General features: G+C 43.9%; 1 protein-coding gene across 6 annotated transcripts in view; it reads left to right on the top strand.

Moving 5' to 3' along the window:
- The window catches only part of LOC107223798 (KH domain-containing, RNA-binding, signal transduction-associated protein 2), a 124813-nt gene that overhangs the window by 58052 nt on the left and 41208 nt on the right, over positions 1 to 25553 (top strand). For 5 of the 6 annotated variants that reach the window (XM_046734224.1, XM_046734223.1, XM_046734222.1 and 2 more), the window contains exons 3-4: positions 7067 to 7183; positions 24177 to 24323. In XM_046734224.1, the coding sequence (XP_046590180.1) occupies positions 7067 to 7183; positions 24177 to 24323 (264 nt within the window). The remainder of the gene's footprint in view (positions 1 to 7066; positions 7184 to 24176; positions 24324 to 25553) is intronic. The other variant, XM_046734227.1, reaches the window with a different exon arrangement.

Genomic DNA, 25553 nt, shown 5'->3' with positions numbered 1-25553 from the left:
TCTCATTCTTCAGCCTCATTCCGACTTGCCGCATAAATTATCTCATTTCAGGATCGTCAGATCCCAATGTAAGGTTAGCGACGGCTTCGACGAGGCTTGTGATTGGGCAACAATCCTCTTCGTCGTGCGTACTTATGCATTTCGAGAGTGAAAATTTACCCGAGTCTCCGGGGGACTACAACTGAGGCAATAGAAGCAAAAGGATGTATGCTTGAGGGGGAGGAAGGGGTGGCACCGCGGTGTTGCTCTGCGAATATATCGACCCTTTGAGGAAGCAACTGATATGGGTTCGACGGGGATGGATCGCTTGCATTCAAAATTCAGATACACCAACCCATTCCGTTTGCTTCTGGCGGCACAAGTCCTGGGGGATCCGTTCGCCGTGCGACTCCCCCGCCCTCGTAACCACGGTAAAGGGAGAAATCATTTGCTTCTACGGATCTCGCAGGATATATTATCGCCAAAAGTGTGCCACTCGGTCACGATGCACCCGCGATAACTGGTCCTGGCTGCACACGAGGTCATTTTCGAAGCGAATTCCGAGTCAACCGTACTTTCGTAGAGATATTGCATTGTTTGCGCGAAAGCAAAATACATGGGTGCCATTTATTCTTCGTTTGTTTTCGCGATTCCATTCCTAAAGGGTGGGAGAGCGAGAGGGAGGCTTGACAAAGTGCAGCGTAGCCATTTTGATTTCCTTCTTGTCGTGTTTGGAAACGGTAAATATGAGTGAACCCCGTTTTCATACATCACAATTCAAAGTGTACAAAGACGAGAATTTGTGGGTTTAGAAACCGTACCATCGTCGAATTATCAAATCTATGACTATAGCGTTGTCTATCAGTTACGGTTCTCGAAGTTGGTTGTTACAGATTAACGGTCGAGAAGGCAAAGTGAATTGGAACGTCATGTAGTACGTCTCGTCAGTTGAAACAAGAAGCAACGAGGGCTGTGTCAGTTTGTTGAAGGCGCGCCTGCTGCTTACCCAATTTTCGGTGGTTTGAATTTAAATTTCCTGAGTAACCGTCTGTCGGCACTTTGTTATCACTTTTCTCGCTCCAAGAAGCAGACCGCAAATTCTATTCTTCGAAGCAGCAGAGATCCTTTCCGCATCAGAATGTTTCCAAATACGCCAAAGACGAATGTACAGCACAGCCATGCCACCGTATGCCAGGTATCTTCTAGAAGTGCCCGTGCACCATGGAATTGTGAAAGTTGTATTTGACGATCCGACGAATGAAAACTTGAACTCACGGCCAACCAAGATACGCGGATTATCCTCGGAGTTCCTGGCGTTGTTCAATATCGTGGATTTTACAAGAAAATTGACATTCGGAAACCCAGAGGAATAATTCAGTGGGTTCGAGTGCCAGGCTTTTATGGCGATCTCAAGAAAAGGTGCTCATCGAAGCATGGCATTCCCTATCCTCGCCGTTTGCAGCGGTGCGGTATCACCCTGACGAAAGAATGTGCAGGGTGTGATGGAAGGTGGATCTAAACCCCATAAACCAGCGTTGGAGGGTTAAAGGAAATGCACTTCCGAACTGGCTATACACTGGCACGCGAGAATAAGAACAAGAATCGCTATGCAGCAACGCGTTTACCTCGAAACTACCGAGTGCCAACAGCGAGTCTTCTTGCACTTCTGAGCCGTTAATCATGCATGGAGAGGGGTTGAAGCTGCTTAGTTATGGTCCTACACTCTAACTACGCTGCCTGAAGTTAAAGCAATTAAAAGTCTCCCGGAAACACTGCACATTTCTGCATCTCAAACTGTTACGTGTACTGTACACTTCAAGCAATTTCTATGTAGTACTTACGGAAAAAATACTCGTGTACGTCGTAACTCAACTTCCTACACTCGCCATTATTCGCACCAGTCATTCCATGCACGTACGTTCCTTTTCTCATTCATTCGGTTTGGATTTTATTGAATACTAGCAGAGAACGTGATTACTTTCTTGTTATTTTAAACTAAATTCTTAAAAGCGACTTCAAGGTCAGTGCGCTTGTGATTCAAGGCCGGATAAACGATTGTAAGAACCTTGAAAAACTAAAACTCTAAATATATTTCGAGTATCCTGTAGTGGAATAGTCTTGCCACCGCTTTAGAAAGGCTAAATGTCAAATGTGCTGTTACTACCGCTGAGGCTGTGAATTATTGCTAGTATTACAGTCGCTCTGAAGGTGCTGTTGGGAAGATCCCTTTACGAGGCCATGATGCTGGTTCACGGACAGTGTCAGGCTCCCTGGATTATCTCCGTTTGAATGTCCAACACGAAATATACAACAACGATTCAAGCAGACCTCGATGAGTATCCACCAGTAAAAATCGTCGGCTAATTGTTGCGGAAGCATACGGAGAGGTGATTAACGAGCTTGAATGTATCAGCGAGTAGACGGTACTGCGGAGAAAATAATTTGCAGTGTAACGGCCTACGCCATGTAGTATAAACAGCACGTGAGCTATGCTCCAGTTCGGCGAAGTGAGCACCTGGTTTTCATTAACGACCCTCGGCCAAGTACCCGCAGAAGATTTGAAGTTTGTGCATATGCAGCCTGTCAAAATTGAGAACCACCTTCAAACTTCACCTTGTTGTGTATTTGGAAAACAAAATTTGATGTAACAAGGGGTGAGCTTAGTGGAAGGCTCGTACAATTTGAGATGTGAAAGATGTTTGCAAAAAACTTGGACTCCGTGACCGTTACAGGCGAATAGTAATTTAGCAGAGCTTAACGAGGGTTCTTTAACGGGTTCGTTCTGTTCACAGGCATTACACTTTATCGAATGTGTGCCATAAGCCCTGACTGCAGCCCGTGTCCATCGTTATTTCCAGACAAAGTACATACATGCAGCGTAAAGTTTTACGGTAAAGAGACCTATCGGCACGCTTCTGCGACACTGAGAATTCCTGGAAAGCCCAGCGTTATAGGTACCAACTACCATACACCTTCCGCCCATTAACGCCTTCCTCCAGGAACTGCCTTCTCACACCCTGCATGTTTTACTTAGTTGCCTATGGAACCTCACCCAGCCGGGCGACTCTCTGCCTCCGATTTACCGTGAAGGTAAAATATCCTGATCGAGTCACGTCCGGAGACACGTTTAGCTACTTCTGGTGTCGCGCAGTCATGGTCGACCCAGAGATAGGTGCTAAAATCTAGAAATTGGTGCGGCCTTTGGGGCGAGCGGAACTCACAGAGATGATTTCATGCGGGTCGATGGTTGAAAAAGGACCGAGCTGCAGAGAGAAAACAAATTCCGTTATCAGTCTCGGAGGGAGATATATACTCTTCGGAATTCAACCTACCGCGTATCTGTTTTACCCTCTTTGAAAGAGGAACGAAAGGTTGTTCAGTTTGTTACACCGTGTAGCGGACGGATCCGATAGCTCAGCTCTTTTCACCCGTTCGTACGCGCGAATAATAAATTGTAGTAGATGTAGTGAAACAGTTATACCAGATGTTGTACGGACCATGACTTATTACCGAATATCCCCCAGACGACAAACAGCTGCATCCCTCAATAATCAACGTTTGTATCTCGCATCATTCCGCGGTTATCGTGCGAACCGAATCGGTTCCCTTTAAATTATAACGTACCTGCCATTCTAACTAACTGATTAATATTCAAACGATCGTTCGAGTCCTGAATAACGGATTACGTCAAAGGTATTTATCTAGTCGTATTTATAACAACGTACATTAATAGTTGGCGTAATTTGCATTGAGTAGCGTAACCGATACGGTTTATTCAACCGGGAGGAAATTCATGTTGATCCAAATAAATACATGCTCAAATATATATTATATTGTATAATAAACGAACAAATGGTCGTGTATTCTGGCCTAGTTACCTACTCGACGTTTATTTGACGCAAGCGTTATCTGATATCCACAACTGTTGATACGGTCGAAACATTTCAGTTCGTCCAACCAAAATCGAACACTGCGTGTTATGTTAAATTCAATGGCATATCAAACTGATTTGGGAGTTTCGGTCGCATAAATCGTGCGCTGAGGGATTCTTCAAGGTGTCAATCACCGAATAAAGCAATGGCGATGTCTGATACACATCTCTGGCTAATTTATACTCGTGTTTTTTAATTTTATTATTTTGCAGGGTAATTTGGTTGATTGCATTACTTGATTCTATGCATGTGGGATGATTTTATTTGAACGACTTGTCGCTCCTACGCTATACTGTGAGAGGTTGGAACAAGACGATGAGTTTCTTTGAGTTTATTCGAAAAAGCAGGTGTTAACATGCCTAATCGCCCGATCATAATAGCCTGGCTTAGATGGACTTCCGTTGTAGTGTGGTCATAAAACAAAAATGAACAGGTTGTCAAGTCACAGACCGAAAACAATAATTCACAGACTTAATTTCATCCGAGGCAGATGCCGACGGTGACTCGGATAGTTTGTCGTACTCAAAACTTGAAGGAGTAAATAGACAAATGCTGGGGTGTTGTTAATAATTGACTGTATATTTTATGGAGATAATATAATTAGAGCGATGCATGTGATGTGAGAAGTGAAATCTGATACATATTTATGTATAAATCCTGTAACTAACCATAAATGTTAATTTCTGGAAGTTAATTTTTTGTTTAACCGGTTACAATAAGTAAAGTGCGAAAATGGAGACCGTAGAAATTCTGCAACTTTGAAAACGTAGAGAAAAAAGTAAAATGTACCTTCCTACCAAAGCCCGGTTTTTTAAGTAGAAAGAAAACAAATAATAACTTCTTCTGCGAGGGTGCCAGTTCTTCCTCGTCTTTCATCGATTATTTGCATAGCCAGGAGTAAAAGCTGACGTGGCAGAACCGCCGCTGTGTATCAGCTGCTTATTAGCGAGCCCATTATGCAATCTCCTCTCGTAAAGATGAGCCTGAACGTCACTTTATCCTAGGCTGGGTTTCTACGACGGAGAAGATTGCCTGGCGTTATCCGCGGATATTTAACGCGACGGTGTATAAAATCACGATCAGAACAAGGTTATACACCCTGCGCGAGAAAACAATTTTTCACCTTCCCCGAAGGCGGTCTTTTTCGATCTGAAGCCGGAATCACTGAAGAAGTCGTGATTTTGTGTCCCAGGGTTCGAAAACCTACCCGTCTTGCGGAGAAAAGTTTTCAGGCGACTGGATTTGGCCTAATTTGATCTATTCCGGCGAAACTCATGCTCGTGGTCGATCAACTGTCGCGTGAACGGGCAGCGCAAGCTTCGAGCTCGATTAACCTCAGAGACGGAATATGCAAATGATTGCGCCGCGTGGGCGAACGACCCAATTTCCACGGCTCGGGATGAAATTTAAGCTCGATCAAAGGATCCTGATTGTGCAACGTAATTCCGCACTTTTAGCGTTTTAATTCGACATTAAGAAAATACCAGCTTATTACACCCGGCTAATCACCCGAATCGTCGAACCAAAATCACGACTTCGACGTGGATCCTCGAAATCGGCGCGGAGTTTAGATAACCGTGATCTCGCAAAGCGAGTCGGGTTGTTGGTTCCACCCTCTTCGGCAATTGGACAAACTTTGGGAAGAAGGGTCGGCAGAAACCTCCGGCGATCGAACCCCTTGGACAATGAAAATATAATATTACACCTTGATTAAAACAAAGTTCGCGATAGTCTGCACCATCTTGCCTATATCGCCCGGCCTTTACGGCCGGCATGCCTACTCCTGAAAGGGCTTTAAGTATATCGTATTACTCCACCTCAGATGCAGAGGCCACCGTCTGGCGGCACCGGCCGTTGTGCCATTGCAGCTACATGTACGAGTGTTAGAAGCCGAGATGCAGGGCACCGAGAGACCGGAACGGAAGCGCAGATCCGTTTAATTAGAGCTGCCCCGTGGCAGGTACTGTGCTTTAAGCATTACGCGATGTGTCATACAGAAACGCCTTGGCAGCGCCGCTGCTGATTTGTGGCTCAAGTTACTCTTGGGAAAGTTTGCCTGCAGGATTTTACTCACGTGTATAACTAGATACTCGTATGTTACGCGAAGGGCGCGAGTATTATTATATTACACCTGCGTACACTGTATGCTCTTCCAGAACAGAATTCTAAGGAAAATATTGAAGCTGCTCGTGCATCTTTCAGGAATTTATGGTGTCAGGGTTTATGCGAGTTAAGGGAAATCTGAGGATCGTAATTGAAAAACTCCCTTAATTAATACGAGCTTGACTTTTGTGTCGAAACATTGTTTGAAGAGGAATGATTAACTCCTTGGGTTACATTTGCTCTGTGGATGCGAAGACGCGGAATTTTGGAACTGGGTCAGTTCTCTAATCAGCGGTGCGTGTCTCGTTGCAAAACCTTGGCCACGTTTTAACATAATTTACAACGAATCTTTACGTTTTCGAACCTATGGAAACTGAAAAACAGGTTTTTAGAAAAATGTTGGTCTATCGGTTTTTTGTTTTGTCCGAAACTTGATATTTTCACAACCAAATGATGAGCATGAAAAACTGCCATGTCCCGTTTAATTTGAACTTCAATACTTTTACCTCTTCGTTGCTTTTTCTGAATAAACGATTATGCTTATTTTAAACAGATATTACAAATTTTTTGGTTTTCAGAATGCTTTTTTTTTTATTCCCCTTTTCTCTCGATTCTTTGCGTTTGGCTATCAAGTCTTATCAGTTTCGGAGTTTTCATTTGACCTTTGCATGATGATTTTATTTTGGGATTTTACATAGTGATGAAAACTATCACGGAAAAACTGTTCTTCTGGCTTGTTTCTAGTATAACTAAACTACTATGTTTTGATATCAGCTAACTATACTTTTATGGGCTTGACATCAATTCAGCGAAAAGTGGCGGACGGATCTGGGAATAATTGCGGTTGCCTTGCTCAATCATAAGTTTTAATCGAACCCGTGAGCGAACGAGGTTTTTAAATTACAACTGTGCCGCATTGTGTTCAAGGGAAAACGGGTTAGTTTACAGTTACATGACTAGAAATTGTGCCGTACAGTATACGAGGAAAAGTAAAAAAAAAAAAAAAAAAAAATCAAGTTACGCCATAATTCTTATGATTACGTCTGTTGCAGTTCAACTTCGTTGGAAAACTCCTGGGACCTAAGGGCAATTCTCTGAAGCGACTACAGGAAGACACGATGTGTAAAATGGCTGTTTTGGGACGCGGTTCCATGAAGGACAGACAAAAGGTGAGAGCCATTCATTTTCAAAAGTACATCCCCAAGCAGTAGACTAGACACTTTGCATTTGTCAGCGGGAACTCGCGCAGGTTTATATTTCGCTTCTGTTCGAGCGTGAAAAAAAGACAAAAAACGTGACCGCATGACAATAAAAGCAGCTTTTTCTACTGCTAAATATTCTCAATGGCAGAAAGCTAGCGCGAACCAAAGCTTCTTAATAACTGCCAATTTTTCTCGGGCCGTGTTGACAGATCCATTAGTTTTTTAACTCCGATGAAAAACGGCGCGATACGTCGCGTGCGTTATTGGTACGTCAGGCGTGAAAGAAAAATTTATCGAAACACGTATTCGGTGCGAAGCGAATCGCTGGTGAACGTTGAACCTTTGAACATTGTTAGCATAACAACCCAACCCCGGTACCAACCTGCGTAACATGTTCGCCAGAAACTGCAATTAGCAATCTGGGATTGGGAGTTACAAAGCGAACGGGCCGATTCCCGGGGCGCGAGATGTACCTGCTCTGCGGTAACAGCCCATCTTCCCTCGGAGCTAATAAATAACCGACCGATGTCCCGCAGGCTGTAGCCAGGCGAAGCAATCGTTCCGGCGTGTCGCGACATCGCTGCGAACAAGCATCGCCGATACTACGCGCATTGCTTTGGCTGCAACGGAGACGCTGTTTCGTGTCTGCGAATCCTGGGAACCGAATTACACTGCAGTTAATCGCTGACTAAGCGAGATTGTTGCGAACCGTCGGTGAAATTGCGCGGGAACTGGGTGTCGTCGATTTAGATCAATGCTTTCACTCAGCTTGATTTCAAGCTTCCACCGGCGCGGCAATTCGAAGGCGTCGAACAACGACGGTTCCTGAATTTAAATAATGCGCCTGCAAATTCACTCCTCCGTTGGTGCGGGGTATTCACGTAAAGCCGTGCACAAGGTGCAGGAGAGCCTGATCTGAATTAACGATAATCCTGATCGACGGTCGTTACGGATTTTGCGATAATTCCTGATTCACGAGAGAGGAGTGGATTACTGCACCCTCTGGCTCGATAACTCAGGCATCGCGATCCTCGGGCGTAATGAATTGTGGAAAATTTTCCCGGATGTAATGTGATTTTGGTAACTTCGTAACTCGCTTTGATGCCGGTGAAAAATTTTCCCACCAGGCACGTGGTCCGACACGGCGAAGCCGTGCCGCGTTTCCAACGTTTTCACAAGGGAAATTTGAAAAGTTTAAGAGTGAACGAGAGTTCTGGATTCAAAAGTGGCCGGTCCTTTATCGCGCGGACCGAAAGATATAGCGAAACCATTCAATTTGCGGATAAACCACGTTCCAATGAACGCCGTGGAGTATATAAGAGAGGATATTTATCACGAGGCTTTTTGGGAAATGTATTCTTTGAGGAGGTAAAGAAAGTTTGGTTCGGCAGTTTCCCGGTTTATCAAGAAAATTGACTGACGGGGTTGGACTCGGGACTGGTTGGTTGCGATGTACACGCTACACGTCGTTGGTCGATTTCACCATTCATTGGTTGTAACCCACCCGGCACTCGATGCGAAAAGCGGAAGTGCCGGCGCTGGAAATACGCTCGCATTCCGGGTCGATACTTTTTAATTCAACCGATGGAATCGGCATTTAATTAGCAGGAGTCGCTCGTGTTTCCGAGACGACGAACTAATAATGCGTTATTGTCGCGAGCAACGTTGTACGTTACGTCAGTTTAGATTCCCTTGTATTGTGCGAACGCCTCCAGGTCCGCATTGTGCAATCCTTGCAACGAACTTGTGCATTGTGCTCTAGCACCTCATCATCGGATCATCGAACCGTGGTGGAAGACCCGAAGGAGAATATCGGTGGGAGGAGGAAAAAGCAGGGTGAAAAATAGCGAGATATTCGGAACGAGCACCGTTGACTTATATCTCTGATACTTGGTACACACGCTCATTATTCATGCATACGATCCGGTCTTAAATTGAGCCCATTTGACGTAGAGTTGTACAAATTTTTCTTCAGCCTTTACCACGTCCAGTCAAATCTGCTTGCAGAATTAACGTTCAAACGTGTGTCTTTTTTTTGTTTATTTTTTTCATCCATCATGTTTGGACTGACGGGCTTTTTGGAGGGAGATATCTCTCTCGGATCACTTGGCTTTTTCCCTCTTCTTTTATCTTCTTTCATCTTTTTCCCCTGCATTTTCTTTCTTTTTTATTTTTTTGTTTTTTTTTTTTGCTCTCGTTATCTAGCGAATTTAGCGATAGGTAAAAGCTTTCGCCAATCTGCCTGTTCGCGGAGGATTAATTGGGGAAAAGCTACCTTCCCCTATATATTCACGATTACTTGGAAACTAAAGGCAACAAAATTAATCCCGTATCGTAAAAACTTACCCTGCCCGTTTCACCGTCGAACTACTTTTATTCAACGACATTATTCTTTCACTACGTCGACATTTTACTGAAACTGAGAACTGAGAACTTGAATTGACGTAAGTAATTTTACGGTTCGTCAATTGTACGACCATTACACTTTTCGAAAAATAAAACATTTGGATATCGAATTTTTTGGTGAAAAGTTGTAATCTTATTACAACTTAAATTCCGGATTACCTTCGTTGTCAGTCAACTGGCGATCGAAATCATTTTCGGTAGGTCTTACTTGCACGGAAAATATCCGGTATAATTATTCAGGCTTCAGTTCAGCCGTCGCGTTACTTTTCAAAGTCGGATTACGGCAAAACAAAAACTTAATACGTCCCAGCAAAAGCTTTTCTCATGTCGAGTATCGTAGCATATTCCAGTCTTAGCAATATCAAGCTGTGCTGAAGTCGCAAGCTCGTAACTCTGAGCTCAGCTTTGTTCGAAAAATCATCCATTTAAGTTATCTGAAGCGTACGATATTTCAGACCATTTGGAGTTGGCCTGTGCAGGAAAGAAAAAGTTCGAGAATGTAAAATACGATTACAACAATGAACCGGGAAAAGGATAGTCGAGCAATCGGGAAAAATTACATCTAAGCGCCAGCACAACTTTTCGAACTTCAAACGCGCGCAGAGCGACAAAAAAAGCGAGACGGAAATCGGCTTACATAATTATGAGAGGTGTACATTCATGATCTACTTTGACGTCGCTAGTGAATTGCCGCGGCATAGATAGAACACGGTCGTTAAGATCCCTGATTTTAATTAAAATATCGCACTCGCGTGTTCTCGCGAACTTTCCTAGGTACGCAGGTAGAAACTAATCGTTTCTTCGGTAAACCTTACAAACTTTCTCGACAATATTGCCGCACAATATTTTCCTTCCCTTTCCATCACTCTTCCTTTTTTCTACGCTAATTCTCGAGGAGGTTGGAAACTAATTTCTCAAGCCAAGTGTTCCCTTGGCTCAAATTTATCGCCTTTTAAAGTATAACACGAGAAGCACAGAAACGCGTGATGGTTTATCATTCGTGCATCGATGCAAACATATGCGATATTGCCTTCCGAAGTGCGAGAGCAGCAGGATCCAATTATCTAACCCCTTGAGTTAGCTATAATTTGAAACACCGCAAGCAGCAGCAGCTCGTAATCTACTAAATTGAACGTAACGTTATTCACACAACTTTGGATCCAGGTCAATCCCCTCGACAGTTCTCGCGCTCTACGCGTACGAGAAAACAATTGAATTTCGGTGAAAAAGCTCACAGCAGGCGTAGTTTTTTCAGCTGTCATTTTTTCTCTCTAAAATTTTATCGATACACGGGTCAGTGTCCCGGGTTCGATTGAATTCAACAAAGTGGAGAAGTGTACTTCTTTGTGCTCGTGTCTTCGAAGGCCCCTTATTTTCCATCCATTCATATCCCTCGTATCGTTTTCCTCGGTAAAAGGCACGCGTATCCATGCGCGAGGAACAACCTCTTAGAATTTCGATATTTTTGTATTTTTTTCCCTCATATACTATTTTGTTTTACTTTGACGGGAAAAATGTATATTCTCATATTTCGCGAGCAGCCGGGCGAACTCGGTTCAATCAAATTGCATGGGAAAGGAATTCATATACCGATTATAAAAATTGAGAAACGATACGTCTCGCCGCAAAAGTTCGACGAAATTGACGTTTCAAACGGTATCTGCCATTTCGCGGCCAACCCTCCTTTCTCGACAAATTCAATTCCTCTTCCGAGATATGGTGCAGCGTTACTTGAACGGCTAGGAAAACTCGCCCCTGGAGACAGAACGTGTATTTCAAAATTTTTCACAGGAAATTGCATGCTCGGTAGTCGCGGCGAGTTTGTCGATTGAAAACTGCGAACAAACGACGCTTGTTGTAAGCTCTTCGAGTCCATTGAGGTCTTTTTGCGTTGTAAAAGAACAAAAGAAAAAACAAACCACCACACCAAATTCGAAATCTTGGCGCATAGTGCGACCCGGCGATCTCTGACACCACCGTCGCCATCATCATCATCACCGTCATCATCAATCCAAGGTTAAGCTCGACGAACCGCTTTATCCCCAACAACGCGCCCTGACCTTTTTGTGCAAAAACCATGCAGCCCGCGTTTCTTCTTGACATGCGGAAGGGTGTAGATATGAAAAACGTGGTATCGTAATCCGGTTGCCCTACAGCTTATTCACTGGCGTGTAGAATTGGGATAAGATCTTCACCCTTTCATCAGTCATCTCTTTAATTACCGTAATAATGTATGTATGAAATTGTGACATCGAAGGATTAACAACGTCTGCATCGACTGGGTTACAAATTTTTCAACGTACGCTTGAGATCGATTGCAGTGAGTTGAAAACGCAGGTCTTTGTTTCATCGTAGACAACTTCAGTCCCTGTTGCGAACTATGAAGCGGTTCAATTGATGTCGCAACTCGACAGCTGATTCAGAGCGTCGTTTTGCAAATCGTTAAAAGTTCCTCTTTAATGGTAGATAGGATTCGCTCCTTGGCCTGCAAAACACCGTTTGGAAACATCGGTTCTATTCGATAATATAGAAGCAAACGATTGGTTATCGATATTGGATTAATGCTGATTGCATATTCTGGATAATCAATTTATTATTAATAAACTCGTTACGATTATTCAACCGAATTATCATCAGCGCTGAATGTTTAATCAGGCACTATTGTCGGATGTAAATCAACGTAGACCATACGTACAATTGTACGATATGTTGCAAAAGTGTCGTTTCCTCTTTGGAAAATATTTGCAGCACGTCCAATCAGCGTGCTGCCAAAATAAATATTTCGCCCGAAGCAACAAACATTGTCTCCAATTTTTCCTCGCGATTTCGCTCATTGTCGGCCAAATCGTTACCCGATTAACGCAATGCGCGATCACGATCGCGTTCCGCAGCGCCATTTCGGTCTTCTCGTATTCAGCGACGCGCGTCCTTGCCAGGTTCTGATCAGAGTTAATCCTGGCCAGTATTGATTCAATCAAGGAATACGTCTCGTCCAATTGTCTTCCGATTGACTCGACCGTGTCGCTGACGCAGGAATTGGCCTTCACCAGGATGTCGGCTGCGATCGACTCCACCGAAGTGCTCCGCGATCTGCACTCGTTTATAATCAAATCGCTGCTGCTGACGTCGAGGCGATCGATCCTCGCCTCGATCTGGAGAATTTTAACGCGTGAAGGTGCCAGTGAATTCGAACGCGATATGAAATTGGCTGAAAGTCGTGAGGAAAGTCTGGAATCAATTTGACGAAACCAAAATTCAATGCCTTGTTGTTGACGACATTACGAAATGGTCGAACATTGAGAATTCATCCATATTGAAAATTCAAGAGATAAAAATACCAAAATTGTGAACAGTAGCTCAGGAATCGAGTTTTCGTTTCGAAATATCTTTGAAATGGTTAGAATTCCAGTCAATTCGTTCGATATCACGACGGAATATATATTCGCCTTGGCGAGTAAAAGCTATTTTTCACTGGAATCGATTTTTTTTTCGATAGAAAATTGAAAATTGCGATGTTCTTATCAAAATCGGTACTAACATGATCGAAAAATAATATATCATCGTTGGTGGGATGACGGAGAAAAGTCTTCGCAACGGAATAATTCATGGGATTGAGTAGAACATATCTACCAGAATTTCACTTACCTACTTGAAAGTAATTTGAAATGAAAATTCGAAATCTTGTCTGTAGTTTATAATTTCGGTCTTTTCTTTTCTCGCATTTTCACGAAAATCTTCGTAGAGCTTTCGAATGTACGAATTCGATGTATCCTAAATATGCGACTACCGTCTGACGAAACAAGCGAAAAAGTGTTCATTCCTGACCGACCACTCTGCAAAATTATTCACCAGTAAAATTTTGGACACTGTATATATAAATGGACCATTCGAATCGCCGGCTGCGCATGACGGACTCCGGGGTAAAAACCAATTGATTCTGCGGACTTACGGCGGTCAAAGAGTAGTTAATGGCATGATCGATTCGGCGAAAAGCGTCGGTGGAATTGCGGTTCAGGTTGGCGATCAGCCCCTCGATCCTCGTCTGTGTTCTCGCAGCTCCGTTGTTTGCCGAATGCACGGTCACCTCGGTCATGGCTAATAGATTTTTCGTCGCCATTATCACCGTAGCCCCAGACGGTGGCTGCGGCCGACAAGTGCGAGGAGTCCAGCAATCAAATAGAAACGCGGCCATTGATATTGATTCCTCTGTCGATACGCGCGGTGACATCGAGGAAATTGCAAAAGTAATACAGCGAGACGTCAGTCGAAATTGAGGGTAAAAAGCACCGGAAGAGTGATTCCAAGTTCGTTTTTCTTTTTCATTTTTTTTCTTAAATTTTTTATTTCTCTTTTCCTTTACTTTCCCCAGCTCTGAACCAAAGCGGCTTCCGTTGCTTTTACAAGTTCTACATAACACAGAGTCTGAAATTCTCTCAAACGATTTGCCTTTCTGGTCATTTCGCAAGCTGATCCAATCCCAGATTCTTTTCACCGTTTCCTCACTTCATGTTGACAAAGCACGCGTTATATCTTTCAATACCAAAGCCTGGATCTTATTTCTCATAGATTTTCACTTAGTTCGGAGGGGGAAACCGGAAGTTACGGTGCTTCTCTCGTTATTGGCTCGACTCGTTACCAGAAAGCGTGACTCTTTTATTGATTTCCCAAGTCCGCGGTTCAGAGGCCACGATGTTTCCCGGGAATATTAACCATTCTTGGTCGGTGCAATCTTCGCGTCCATTCACCCCGGATTTTTTACAAAAATCACTTACGGAATACACGATCGCGAACTTACAAGAGCGACGAAAAGCAGGCAGCTGAAAAATATCGACACTGCGGAATCGTTGGACACTGTTCGTTCGTAATTTTTTCTTAGTTTCAATACGATACATAATGGTTAAATTACGAATAAAGAAGAGAGCGATTTTGAGCTCGCGATAAGTTAACGCTGCACGCACCATCGTAAATAATTCTAAAAGTGGAAACGTAACGCGGTCAAGATGATAAATTATTTATACCCGAACGCAATTGCGACGGACAGCACCTGTCGGTTTATGCTTTTGATATTATCTCGCGGTTCGTTAAAACGCGAGTCGTAAGACCAGCCTGAAGGCAGCCGAGACCGCGGACTCTCGAGTCGTTGAAGATCCGAACCGGTAAGGTTGACGGACTTGGACCAATTTAGAATCACGGTTAAATTCTACTCGAAGAGTACCTATGTGAGAAAAAAAAATTGGAAATCTTTATCTTCAGGGTCGCGAAAAATAAGAATATAGAAAGCATGCTTTGACACGGATCTGCTGAATGAAAATTTCACTAGTACGTAACATAATTTACATTCGGAGTCATCGAACCGTTCATTCCGAACAATTTATCACCTGTCTCAATTTCGTCATTCGCTTTTCGCAGCTTCGAACGGGATTATGAATGTCGCTGTGATCTGAGCGAAGAATTTCCCTGTCTCCGTTATCGCATAACCAGAACTTTGAGGAAATGCGACAAGATTTCTCTGTTTTCCTACTGCATATAAATTGAAAACGTGTTGGAATAAATTTTCAAGTCCAACGGTCCGAAGCAGGCAGACATACTTACTTATAATATAATATCCGCCGTGTTCCGTGGAATGAATATTCTGAAATCGAACTAAACTTAGTTAATTTAGACCTGCATCACCACAACGTATCAAAGTTTGCACTGTTCTGAAACTCCGCCGATCGAACAAGCAGCCAGCCCAAAGATAGGCAGGCTCTACGTCCGTGGCTATGGTTTATAAATTAGACATGCTGTTTGCCCGGCGAAGCCGGTGAAACCGGCGGGTTGCATTTGTCATGGGATTTCGAATTGTCCGGTGATACAGACCAACGTTCTCACGCACTCTTGTACGCTTGTGTTTGTGTGTGTGTCGCAGCATATTGTCACAGAAGCATTTATTCCCTATCTGGTAGCTGTGCAGAAACCGGAGCAAAGCGAACAACTAGCGCAGACAATTTTCAACCGTCGGGAATCGGTTGCCGCTTCCTCCGGGGTTGAATTTGGGGGTGAAAGGTGAGAAATTTTCCGAGGGCATTGTCGATTGCAAATTTGAAGGAACCGCCGACCCACGGGGGGCATCAAGAGGGCTTAAAAAGTGAAACAAAGAGAGGTGAAGTGACGCTAAAACGGGTCGCTTGAAAACCGGGATCTTTTTAGCACCGTGTAAAAAGTCATTGTTATCTTCAATGCCCGGTTCCCCGCCTCTCTCTCCCCTTACCCCCCGCTCCCTCTCTTTCTCTCTCTCTCTCTCTCTCTCTATCTCTCTCTTATTTTTTTACCTGCGATTTCGGGACTTGTATGCGAATTTGCCGATTATCCTAGGTCGGTCAGTCCCTCGACCGTACCGCATACGTATGCCTTGAACCAGACCCTTTGCGAAGTCCTTGATAGCAGCAGCAGCAGCAGCAGCCTCGCTGGGCGAATATTAATCACGTTGTGGCTAAAACCGTTTAGCTCAAAGAGTTACGGGGCGCAACTGTGCGACAGAACAAGAATGTCCGGCTGGCAGTCGGGTTCGCAATCGAGTCTCGGACAATTATTCATACCCTCGTCCAGGCCGATTTATTGATAATTAAAGATCTCCCGAATCCGGACGAAAGAGCCGTTACGCAAACGAATTCGTCGACGATTTTCGGGGATCGGGAAATCCCGGCGAGCGCTGTATTAATTCTCTTGAAAATTTCGCTGCAGGTATCAAAGTCGTTAAATTTCAATTAACCCCGTAATGAAAAAGCTCCGAGCGCGGTTCGGCCTTCGAAGGAATTGGGAAATATTTCTCATACTCTTGCCCGCAGCCTTGTTAATTTTTATTTCTTATAAACTTCTTCCTCCCACAGTCGCTTCCTCATTCCTCCGATGAAATCCTCGCAGTCACGCTCCGCTGCAGCCTTACCTTCCCAAAATATATGTATTCCGGTAATTTGATCCCACCTCATTTTGGGTTAAATACTCGGCTCGTGGATGGAAGAGTCGAGCACTCGGGTCACCGGACGACCTTGGACCCGGGGGTTCTTTAATAAATTCGTAGAAGCCTTGCCTTACGCTTTCGCAATTAATAGCCATTATGAGAGGAGTAGATTTTTTTCACCAAATTTATGCATGCAAATTTCTTAACGGCGTAGGCACAGTGCTCAATTTTCACCCTCCTTTCATATACCCCGCCCTGAATCCGGCCGTGAATTTACTCCCTTCTTAGCAAACACGTGATGATATTTGACCGAGCAAAAATAATCGACCCTGCAAAGCGCGAGTTATGCAGGGAAATTCGTCGTTATAAACGATCGCGCCATAGCAGGATTTGAAAACGCTTGTGTAAAATTATAAAAGGCGGGCGTGCGGTTCGACAAGCCACGTGATACGTGTAAGTCGTACATATGATACGTTTCAAATCGAGTCATCAATTTTCTCGTAGAAAATTTATTCCCCACTTGCACTGCCAGTTTCACTGGAATAACTAAAAACCCGCCGCGAAGGCGTCTCTCTGCGTTTTCTCGTCTCGACGAGCCCCGTCAAGACGCCGGTTTTACACGCAGATATATCTCCTTCGTTTCCTTTATATTCTAGACTTTTAATGCCTCCCTTGAATAATATGCACACCGCTATCCGTATCGCGTTTATTTCATCATCGCGAAGGAATACTTGAAAAAGACCCGCTGCAGCAGATGCATGATATACCAGACCGCACCTTTGATATCGTCTTTATACTTTGCTGCATCCAACCGAGCCGGAATTGCCTTGCGAAACATCTGCTTACTCTGGCCACTTTTATTTCAATCCAATTCGCGAGGTGTTTGAAAATTGAGTTATTTTTATACCCGCACGCGAAAAAATTCAGGCTAGAAAAGTTTAGCTGGCCTGATAATGAACACGCTTGTATTTTACGTCCTTTTCCTCATATTCGTACAAATATACCACGTCATTATTATACCGCGGATTGTTATACGTATTTTATGATTCGAACGAGTCCGGCATGGCGGTTATACTCTGTTAATGAAATTTGTGAGAGGCAAAAAACGTGATTATAGTAACAGTTTTAACGGCGTACGATACGTTGCACTCAGATTGATTACAGCCGATGCGCGGTGCATCGATGATGAAAATCTAGTATTGGGAATATGCATCGCGATGCGACACTGACAGGGATGTTTCAATCCAGATTTCCATTCCATTCCCCCTTTCATTAACGAATTCAACGTTATACAATAATTGCAATACTGTACGCCGAACGTACGAACGTGCATATATTCAAAATAAGCCTGCAAGACTTTGAATTTCCCACGGGAAACTCGGGAAAACATTAACGAATTACACCTGTGCAAATGCCATTCGCATATGAGTGTAAACACGGTCTGCAGGCGATGAGTTCGGGTCGGAATAAAAAATATTACACGTACAGAAACACTCTCGTAATTTCCGGTTCATTGTCATTCGTACGACTCGGGATATGTTATTTCTCCTCACCCACCGCTGGCACCAAGTCTTTTGTATCAACCTTTCAAACGAGCGATCCGGAAAATAAAACCGCCTTAGAAATCGGCATATATAACCAATCTAACAGTGATTCAGGATCAAGCAGAGACTGCTCAGTCGGCTGCAGTCTCACTAGGAAGGCAATGAGCCTGGAAGTAACGAGTCTGAAGAGAATTGATTCTCCCGATTCATTGCCTCCTGGTCCTTAGTCTTTGCATTTTTTCTCACTTTCTCGTTCGCGGTCATTTTTTAGATTCCCCCGTTACTGTACACGGAGGGAAAGGAATTCTTGAAACAACAAAATAGATTTTTATACCCTTTCTTGTCGCCATCGATTGAAATATTGATCAGAGTGAACGTTTTGATGTGTTTTCAAAATTGAGTCAGCTAAATATCGTTTTACTTGGAGTTTATGTAACAAGAACCATTAACAGATGTTGAATTTATACTTCTACACGCGCAACAATAAGTTTTCGGGTTTGAACCATTAAATATCGGGTGAATCAACATTTTGAGTCGACAGAAGTATAAATAAAATAATTCGGAGAATACGTTTTGCGCGCTAGAATAACGCTGATGTTTCAGTAAATGCAAAAGATTTTTGTAACGGCAAAATTCAATACCCGTTTGCTCAATTTGTTTTGATACGACAATTTCGTATTTGTGAAACAAAACGATTGAGGAACGTTGAATTAAATTTTTAATAATTTCAATCACATATTTTCTTGATACAAAATTGAATTAATTGATAATCAGCATGATCGTTCAAAGGCTTGATTCAATTTATATTATAAGTTGTCACAAGTATTTTGTCCAACAAAAGTATTTTGTTGAATTAACAAAATATTGCGTCGGCCGCATTTGACAATAAAAATAATCCTTTCCCTCGGTGTGGGTGTATAAAAACATCGTTTTACCTCTTAACACATTTAGTTTCACTCATAACTCTCAATTATGTGTAAGTATTGCGCGGGATATTTTTTTTTCCAATTCTGCGATAAACAAACAATTATTTCTGAAATACGTTCGATATTCGTGTCTGTATTCAATGGAAAAAATTACTCACTCCACAGCAAAGTGGATTGTTAGTATTTCATTGAAAAAATGTTCTACTTCCAGTGCTGTTATTTCGACCAAACATCGTCATTTAATGGATAAAATGAAACGTTCGTGAAAATTTTTTCGATTCAACAGTATTTCGTTGAGTCGGTGAAAAAATTTCTGGTTTGTATATTATCCAGAATGTGTGTTTTTACTTTTTTTTTTTTTTTGTGACCATTAATTATGCCAAACCGCATTTGGCTGCGGCAAAAAGGAATTCGAACCCCGAATTCTCTTTTATATACATTCGCAAACGTTGAATCACAGTCCATAAAAGACTAATAAATTTTCCGAATAGGTACTCGAAGTCGTAAAGACCCATGGGAATTTCCGTCACAGAGATTTAAGCTTGGTGTGATAAATACGGAATTCGAAATATGTTACAGCAAACAAAAAGCTTGTACTTTTCTTCACGGCGAGACGTTGTCCGCAGAGCGAACAAATTATCCATCGGTAAAAACAGGAAACGTTCGTTCTTTATTAACTGGCTTTCTACGCGCTCGTGAGACTAGAGCAATCTGTTCTGTATTACCTCAAACAATTCACCCTGCAAGTACATTACACACCCTGCAGACGGTTAATCACACCGCATTTCGCAGGAAGACTCGATACGATCCCTGGAGATTTTCCCTCTTGGAATTAAGGCTTCGGTGCGGGTAAGCAATGAAACCCGGATACATCCCGTATCCAGCAGGAACCGCCGGCAGTTATCTAAGCGTGGATAATTCGCGCACTCGTGCTTCCAGGTTTACCTTTAATTAGTATCGTTTTTCCAAGCCCCGCCGCATCGCGTCTCACCTGCTTCTGATTATTCAAATGTAATCGCGGCAAATACTTCCCTCGCCGATCGTGCGGAGCGTGGCAATTTTCTCCGTTACTTTAACCGCTCGTCTCTCCGTTATCCGAAATCTTCCCAGCTGCATCCATGCGCCCGCTGGCTCACGTCGTCGGGAGATTAAGTCGAGATTATCGTGTCATTTCGCAACGAGCAAACTCGTCCTCCACGCCCCCATAAAGGTCGTCGTCTCGCCGCCGCTGCATGTGTCGCCTAATTTATGTAACCATTAGCTTTAGTTTCCCCTTGCGCAAATGAATTCAACCGCGAAACTCGAGGTCCGGAAGCTGCAACGAAAGCCGATCACTCCTACAGCCGGAAGCGTGATAATTTTCTCTTTATACAGAAACATTACACGACTTCGTATTTCTTTCTGTCGGGCTTTACGAATAGAACGCGACGCACGCGATTCAATATCCACACGTAGCTTCGATATTTGTTTCGAACGAAAATCTTTGCTTAATTACAACAGTGAGTAATGTGGAAATGATCCGAATCAATTGAAGCGAGATATAACGCGATCAATCACTGTAAACCGAAATGGGGGAGAGAGAGAAGCCACATTGGCATATTGCTATAGCGTACTCTTCGTGCCGGTCTATTTGAAAATATAATCAACAGTTTGTTCAGCTGTTGAGACGAGGCTCCGATAGCTGCAATTTCCCTTAATCAGGATCAATAACAATAGCTGTGGCAAATTAACGGACAACTGGTATAGCTGATTGCAGCTACCTTACAATTGTGGCAACGCAGTCTTGCGGAATTAACTGTGTCTGTGGCAGTTAACACGCCGGCAAACCCATAGTGTCCGGATCGTGTACGGTTATTACCGCGAGGAATGGATCACAGTTAACTATCAGGTATGCAGCCCATGCGACGGTCGTGCGATTGGTGCCGTTGCCGCATTGTCAACGAAGCTGGATTCTTGGCAGTTGCGATTGAATCTCTTCCGAAATTGAAAATGTATTTTTTTCTTTTTTTTTGGACCAATACTCGCTTATGACGTTTCTGACTAACACGCGAGTAATTCAGAACTTGTTTTCTTGAAACTCGGGGCTTCGCTTGATTATTTGTAATAATTTTCACCTTGATCAAATCACGGGTTGGATATAGTACAGTACAACTCTCAATTTGGACTCGAAACATCGGCGCAGGATTGAAAATAGGCCTCTGGTACGATTGATTATTCATTCGAAACGAAACGACGGGAAGTGGAAATAGTCGTAGGTCTGATTATATAATCGGCGGGCTTTGTGCATAACAGGTTTAATAATCAAAACGCGATTAGATGCACAATCCTAGGTGGAAATTAGCGAACGTTTAAGTTCCGAACGGTTTTCGCTTAGGAAGATTCGCGCGTCGAGGCGTCGCGACGCCCGGGGCGAATATCTCTGGACGACCGAAGGGGCGTTGAATTTTCGCGCTGATCTGCATAGTTGGGATTTGCGGGAAACCAGAAAGAGGTGGGAGACCAGGGGAAGCGATTTTCACGGGGTGAAGAAAATGCGTAATGAGCGGTGAATTGCAGGTTTGGATTGACGACAAAGTCGGTGAGTTTAAACAAAGGGATCGCGGAGTTTCGTATAAACGAGGAAACCCATCAGAACACTCGCTAGGCGCAAAGGTGAAAATTTTATTTCACAGTCACTTTGACGCTTTGTCGCCGGCGAGGCTGACGACAATGCCTCATTGTTAAACCATTGTTGAAGGCGAGAACGCGATCGTCTATAAAACGAAGTCCTGAGAAACGTACCGACTCAACAGCGACTTAGGTGACGCCGAAAGCCACGGGTGAAGTCACGTCGACGTCGAACGATGGATGAACCTCGCTCCGAACCAACCGATAACAGGAATTGATCGCGTTTTGAGTCCTGACTCTGCCTCCGGGATCCATAGATCACGGATGCTGCATGCACCGGTTCGACGCTTTAACGACTATCGAAAAGCGCGTCGATGCTGCTGCAGATTCGAATCGATCGCGAAAGAACGAGACTATAACTGCAGCGAGCTTCGCGACAAGCTAAACGTGCCGAATTGATGGCTCGGCTCCTGCAGTCCGCAAAAGCACGTCAGCTTTATAAATGACCAGCCTCTCTGAACGCCCCGCATGGCAGGACTGATGCATTTTCGGGATATACCGAGCAGTAATTGTAAAGGTGCACGACACGTTAAGTGAAGTTACGCTCTCTCCGCGTTCGGTGTGAATCGGCTCGAAAATACGCCAAACTGTTTTCTTCTCCTTTCTTTTTCCCTCCTCGTCGGAACGCGAATCAAAGGCGAGCGCGGTTTTCTCATTCCTGATTTCGGCTCGTTGTGAATTTTCATCGCAACATACACGTAAGTTCTACCGGATTAAATCAGCTCGCTCTCTCGTTATTCGTACACGTTTTTTGAACAAAAAAAAAAAAATAAAAAAAATTCAGTAACGCGTTAACAATTCAACGGATTTACGCGAAATGTGGCGAGCAATTTGCGTGACTACGGTTGAAAAACATGGTGGGAAATAAAGAATAAGAAGAACAATATGATCCTGATTTCCACTGGGAAAACAATTGCAAATCATAGTTTCGCAACTAAAGTTATACAGCTGCTGTGGCGTGCATTTGCGGAAAGATTATTTTTCTTCTATTTCACCCGAGAAGAAAATAACATTCGCGAAATGGAATTCTAAATTTTTCACCCGCGAAGAAGATTAGCCGGAAAGCGTTCGCGCAAATTGTTAGCTCGCTTGATAAACGGAGTGAGAAATGTCACCCTGTTATTCACCCCTCGCCGGTGACTGGTCGAGCGCTTTTTCTCTCTTTCTTTCTCCTTCCCCCTCATTCCTTGTATCGCGATACCCATTTTTACAAATGAGTAATAATATCGTACGAAATGGTACGAAAAAAGGTACGTACACCCAGCAATCGGCCTGCAGACGTGAAGATTTAGAAGCCAACCAACTGGGCGTAGAGACCGAAAATAGCCGCGCGGAGGATGTGTTTGTAAGGAGGATAAAAAAAAAAATATAGGTATAAGAAAATAGAAAGAAGAAAAAATACAACCTCACGACGAAGGTCCGGTTTTATAGATTCAGATAAAAGTTGTAAACAAAACTTATCGTTAGGGGTCCTAAAACCAGGGAGAATAAAACGCTGTTACCCGCATACACAGAGCATCTCTGCCAAGTCGTTAACTGATTCGAGGCATCCACTCCTTGCCATCCGTAACGCAAAACTGTCGCGTCAACTTGACGTCCCGAGATATCGAAAGAAAAACTTGACTCCGAAACGGTCTCGAAACCCTCGGATCAGCCCTTGCTCCATAAATTTCTTTCACCCGGAAAACGTTCTCACTTCTACGAACGGATTTGTTGACCAGCAGTCGGCCGTTGCCGTTTATGCATCATAGAACGTATTTTTCTTCGAGCAATCGGACGGCCAGACATTTTTTTCCACTCCAATTCTGCCGACTTTCCCTCGTCGGTTTCAGCGGGAACGACGAGTGCGAATATAACGTATGAAAATCCGAGTCGCGGTGCACGTGTAACCGAGAATTTAGGGCTCGGCAAAATATATTCTCATACTGCAAGAAAAAAGACATTTAAACTACAGTCGTAAATCCGTCGGTCCTTAAGGAACGGTCTTCCGTACCGCTGAATAACGCATGAAAGATGTAACAGTACACGACACGATTTCCACGCGTTGTGCAAACTCGCTGTGCAGCCTGAACCTGTGCAAGAATTTTGCAAACCGGAAGAGAGATGTACTTTTGCGAGGGTAGAGAGGTCGCCAAATTCCCACGGGATACGGGGCGAATCCCGATGCAATGACGCGGGTGCAGCGCGTTTTAAATTTACGAATATCAGCCGGTCACCGCAAACAACTTCCGTCAATGCGCGGCAAAGTTTTGCAATATATCCGCGGACATCCTGCGGCAACTTTTCAATCCGTCTTATAACGGATCCATCTTTTATATATACAATATGCGCATGTACGTGTACACGTATAATATATATTCTACACCGGGAAGAACTTCTTCGCTCACGGGCATTTATACTCGGCGTTTCTTGAAACTTTGATGAAACTTGGTAGTGTGTATGTATCGTGTACACGATTCCTGTTCGTATTATTCCAGGAGGAGGAGCTGAGACTCAGCGGCGACGCTAAATTCTCACACCTAATGGAGGACCTCCACGTCGAGATATCGGCGTACGCAACACCGGCCGAAGCTCACGCGAGGATCGCCTACGCGCTGGCTGAAGTTCGCCGATTTTTGGTTCCGGTGAGTTCTCCGACGTTACATTGCCATTCGGCCTCTTATACTTCCTGTTTTAGCCCGATAATACTTGAATTTCTCCGCCGCCGCTTCCGGCACTCCGACGATGAGCCGGTTATCCACGCGTCGTTTCTCAAAACCGCCAAGCCGGCAGTTTCATTATACGACCAGCCCGGTTTTATTATATTACCTGCACACGAAAATTGCAGGAGCATACGGGAGGCAATCGTACGTCGTATTTCAGCCGACGTATGTAATCACCACTTTGGGAGGTTCGTAAATTTCATAGCCACTCGGATCTTATCCACGTTTCGGCTGCATTATCCACCCGCTATTTCTCATCCATTAGGTACGTGATATTTTTTTCCCCTTCGGGATTGACGGCATGAATACCAATTTCCTTAAAATCTGGATGAGGCACCTCGATTTACCGACGGCAATAATGTCGTTGAATGCTTCTCGCGATATTCAAAAGTCTCGTCGAGAGTCCCTCTCGAACCTAAACGAGAGACAAAATGTTACCCCTGAACCCTTAAATCTGAGTCACGATTTGCCGTCAATGAGTTTAGAAGCACGAGTCGATTCACCCGGAAAGTTGACCATCCGCCCTCTAGGGATTCTACGTAACTCGTACCTACAACAGATGAAACAGCTTTCAGGGCTAATTAGGGCAACAAAATACGAACACCTTTTACACTCATCCCGTGAAAAGGTGAAAACCTTGAAATATCGGAGGTTTTTCCCGACCCCGAGGGGTCTGCTTTGTGGCTTTTGCAAAGAATTCCTGGAGGACTGCAAGGTGGTAACGGGAAATGTGAAAAATCTAGACGTACTACCAGGGATGTCACGTGGGACGTGTACGAGGTACAGTTTGCGAAAGAAATACGACCGGAGCGGAAACGGAAGCGTAAAAATATTCCTATTAATTTCCTCCATGTTCACCGGCACTCCATAAGTTTCAACCCGACGAGCCTAGGTATAATATCATGTTTTCACGAAATCGCGCAACTGCGGAAAGAATGTAACGCTGCAATGGCAGCGGATCCCACACACACACACACACACACACACACACACACACACACAAAATCACACCTCTAGCCATATAATTAAATCGAACGGCGTCGCCATGGGGATCGCCACGTTGCGAAATAATACCTACAGCTAACTCGCGTCGCGAATTCGCCGGACATCCGACGATTGATGGTGTTCGATTTGACTCTGTGACGCCCGGAG

Source organism: Neodiprion lecontei, chromosome 3 (assembly GCF_021901455.1).
Source record: "Neodiprion lecontei isolate iyNeoLeco1 chromosome 3, iyNeoLeco1.1, whole genome shotgun sequence".
In the NCBI taxonomy this organism is placed as follows: Eukaryota; Metazoa; Arthropoda; class Insecta; order Hymenoptera; family Diprionidae; genus Neodiprion; species Neodiprion lecontei.
Note: the sequence above shows the minus strand (reverse complement) of the source record. Positions and strands in the feature narration are given on the sequence as shown.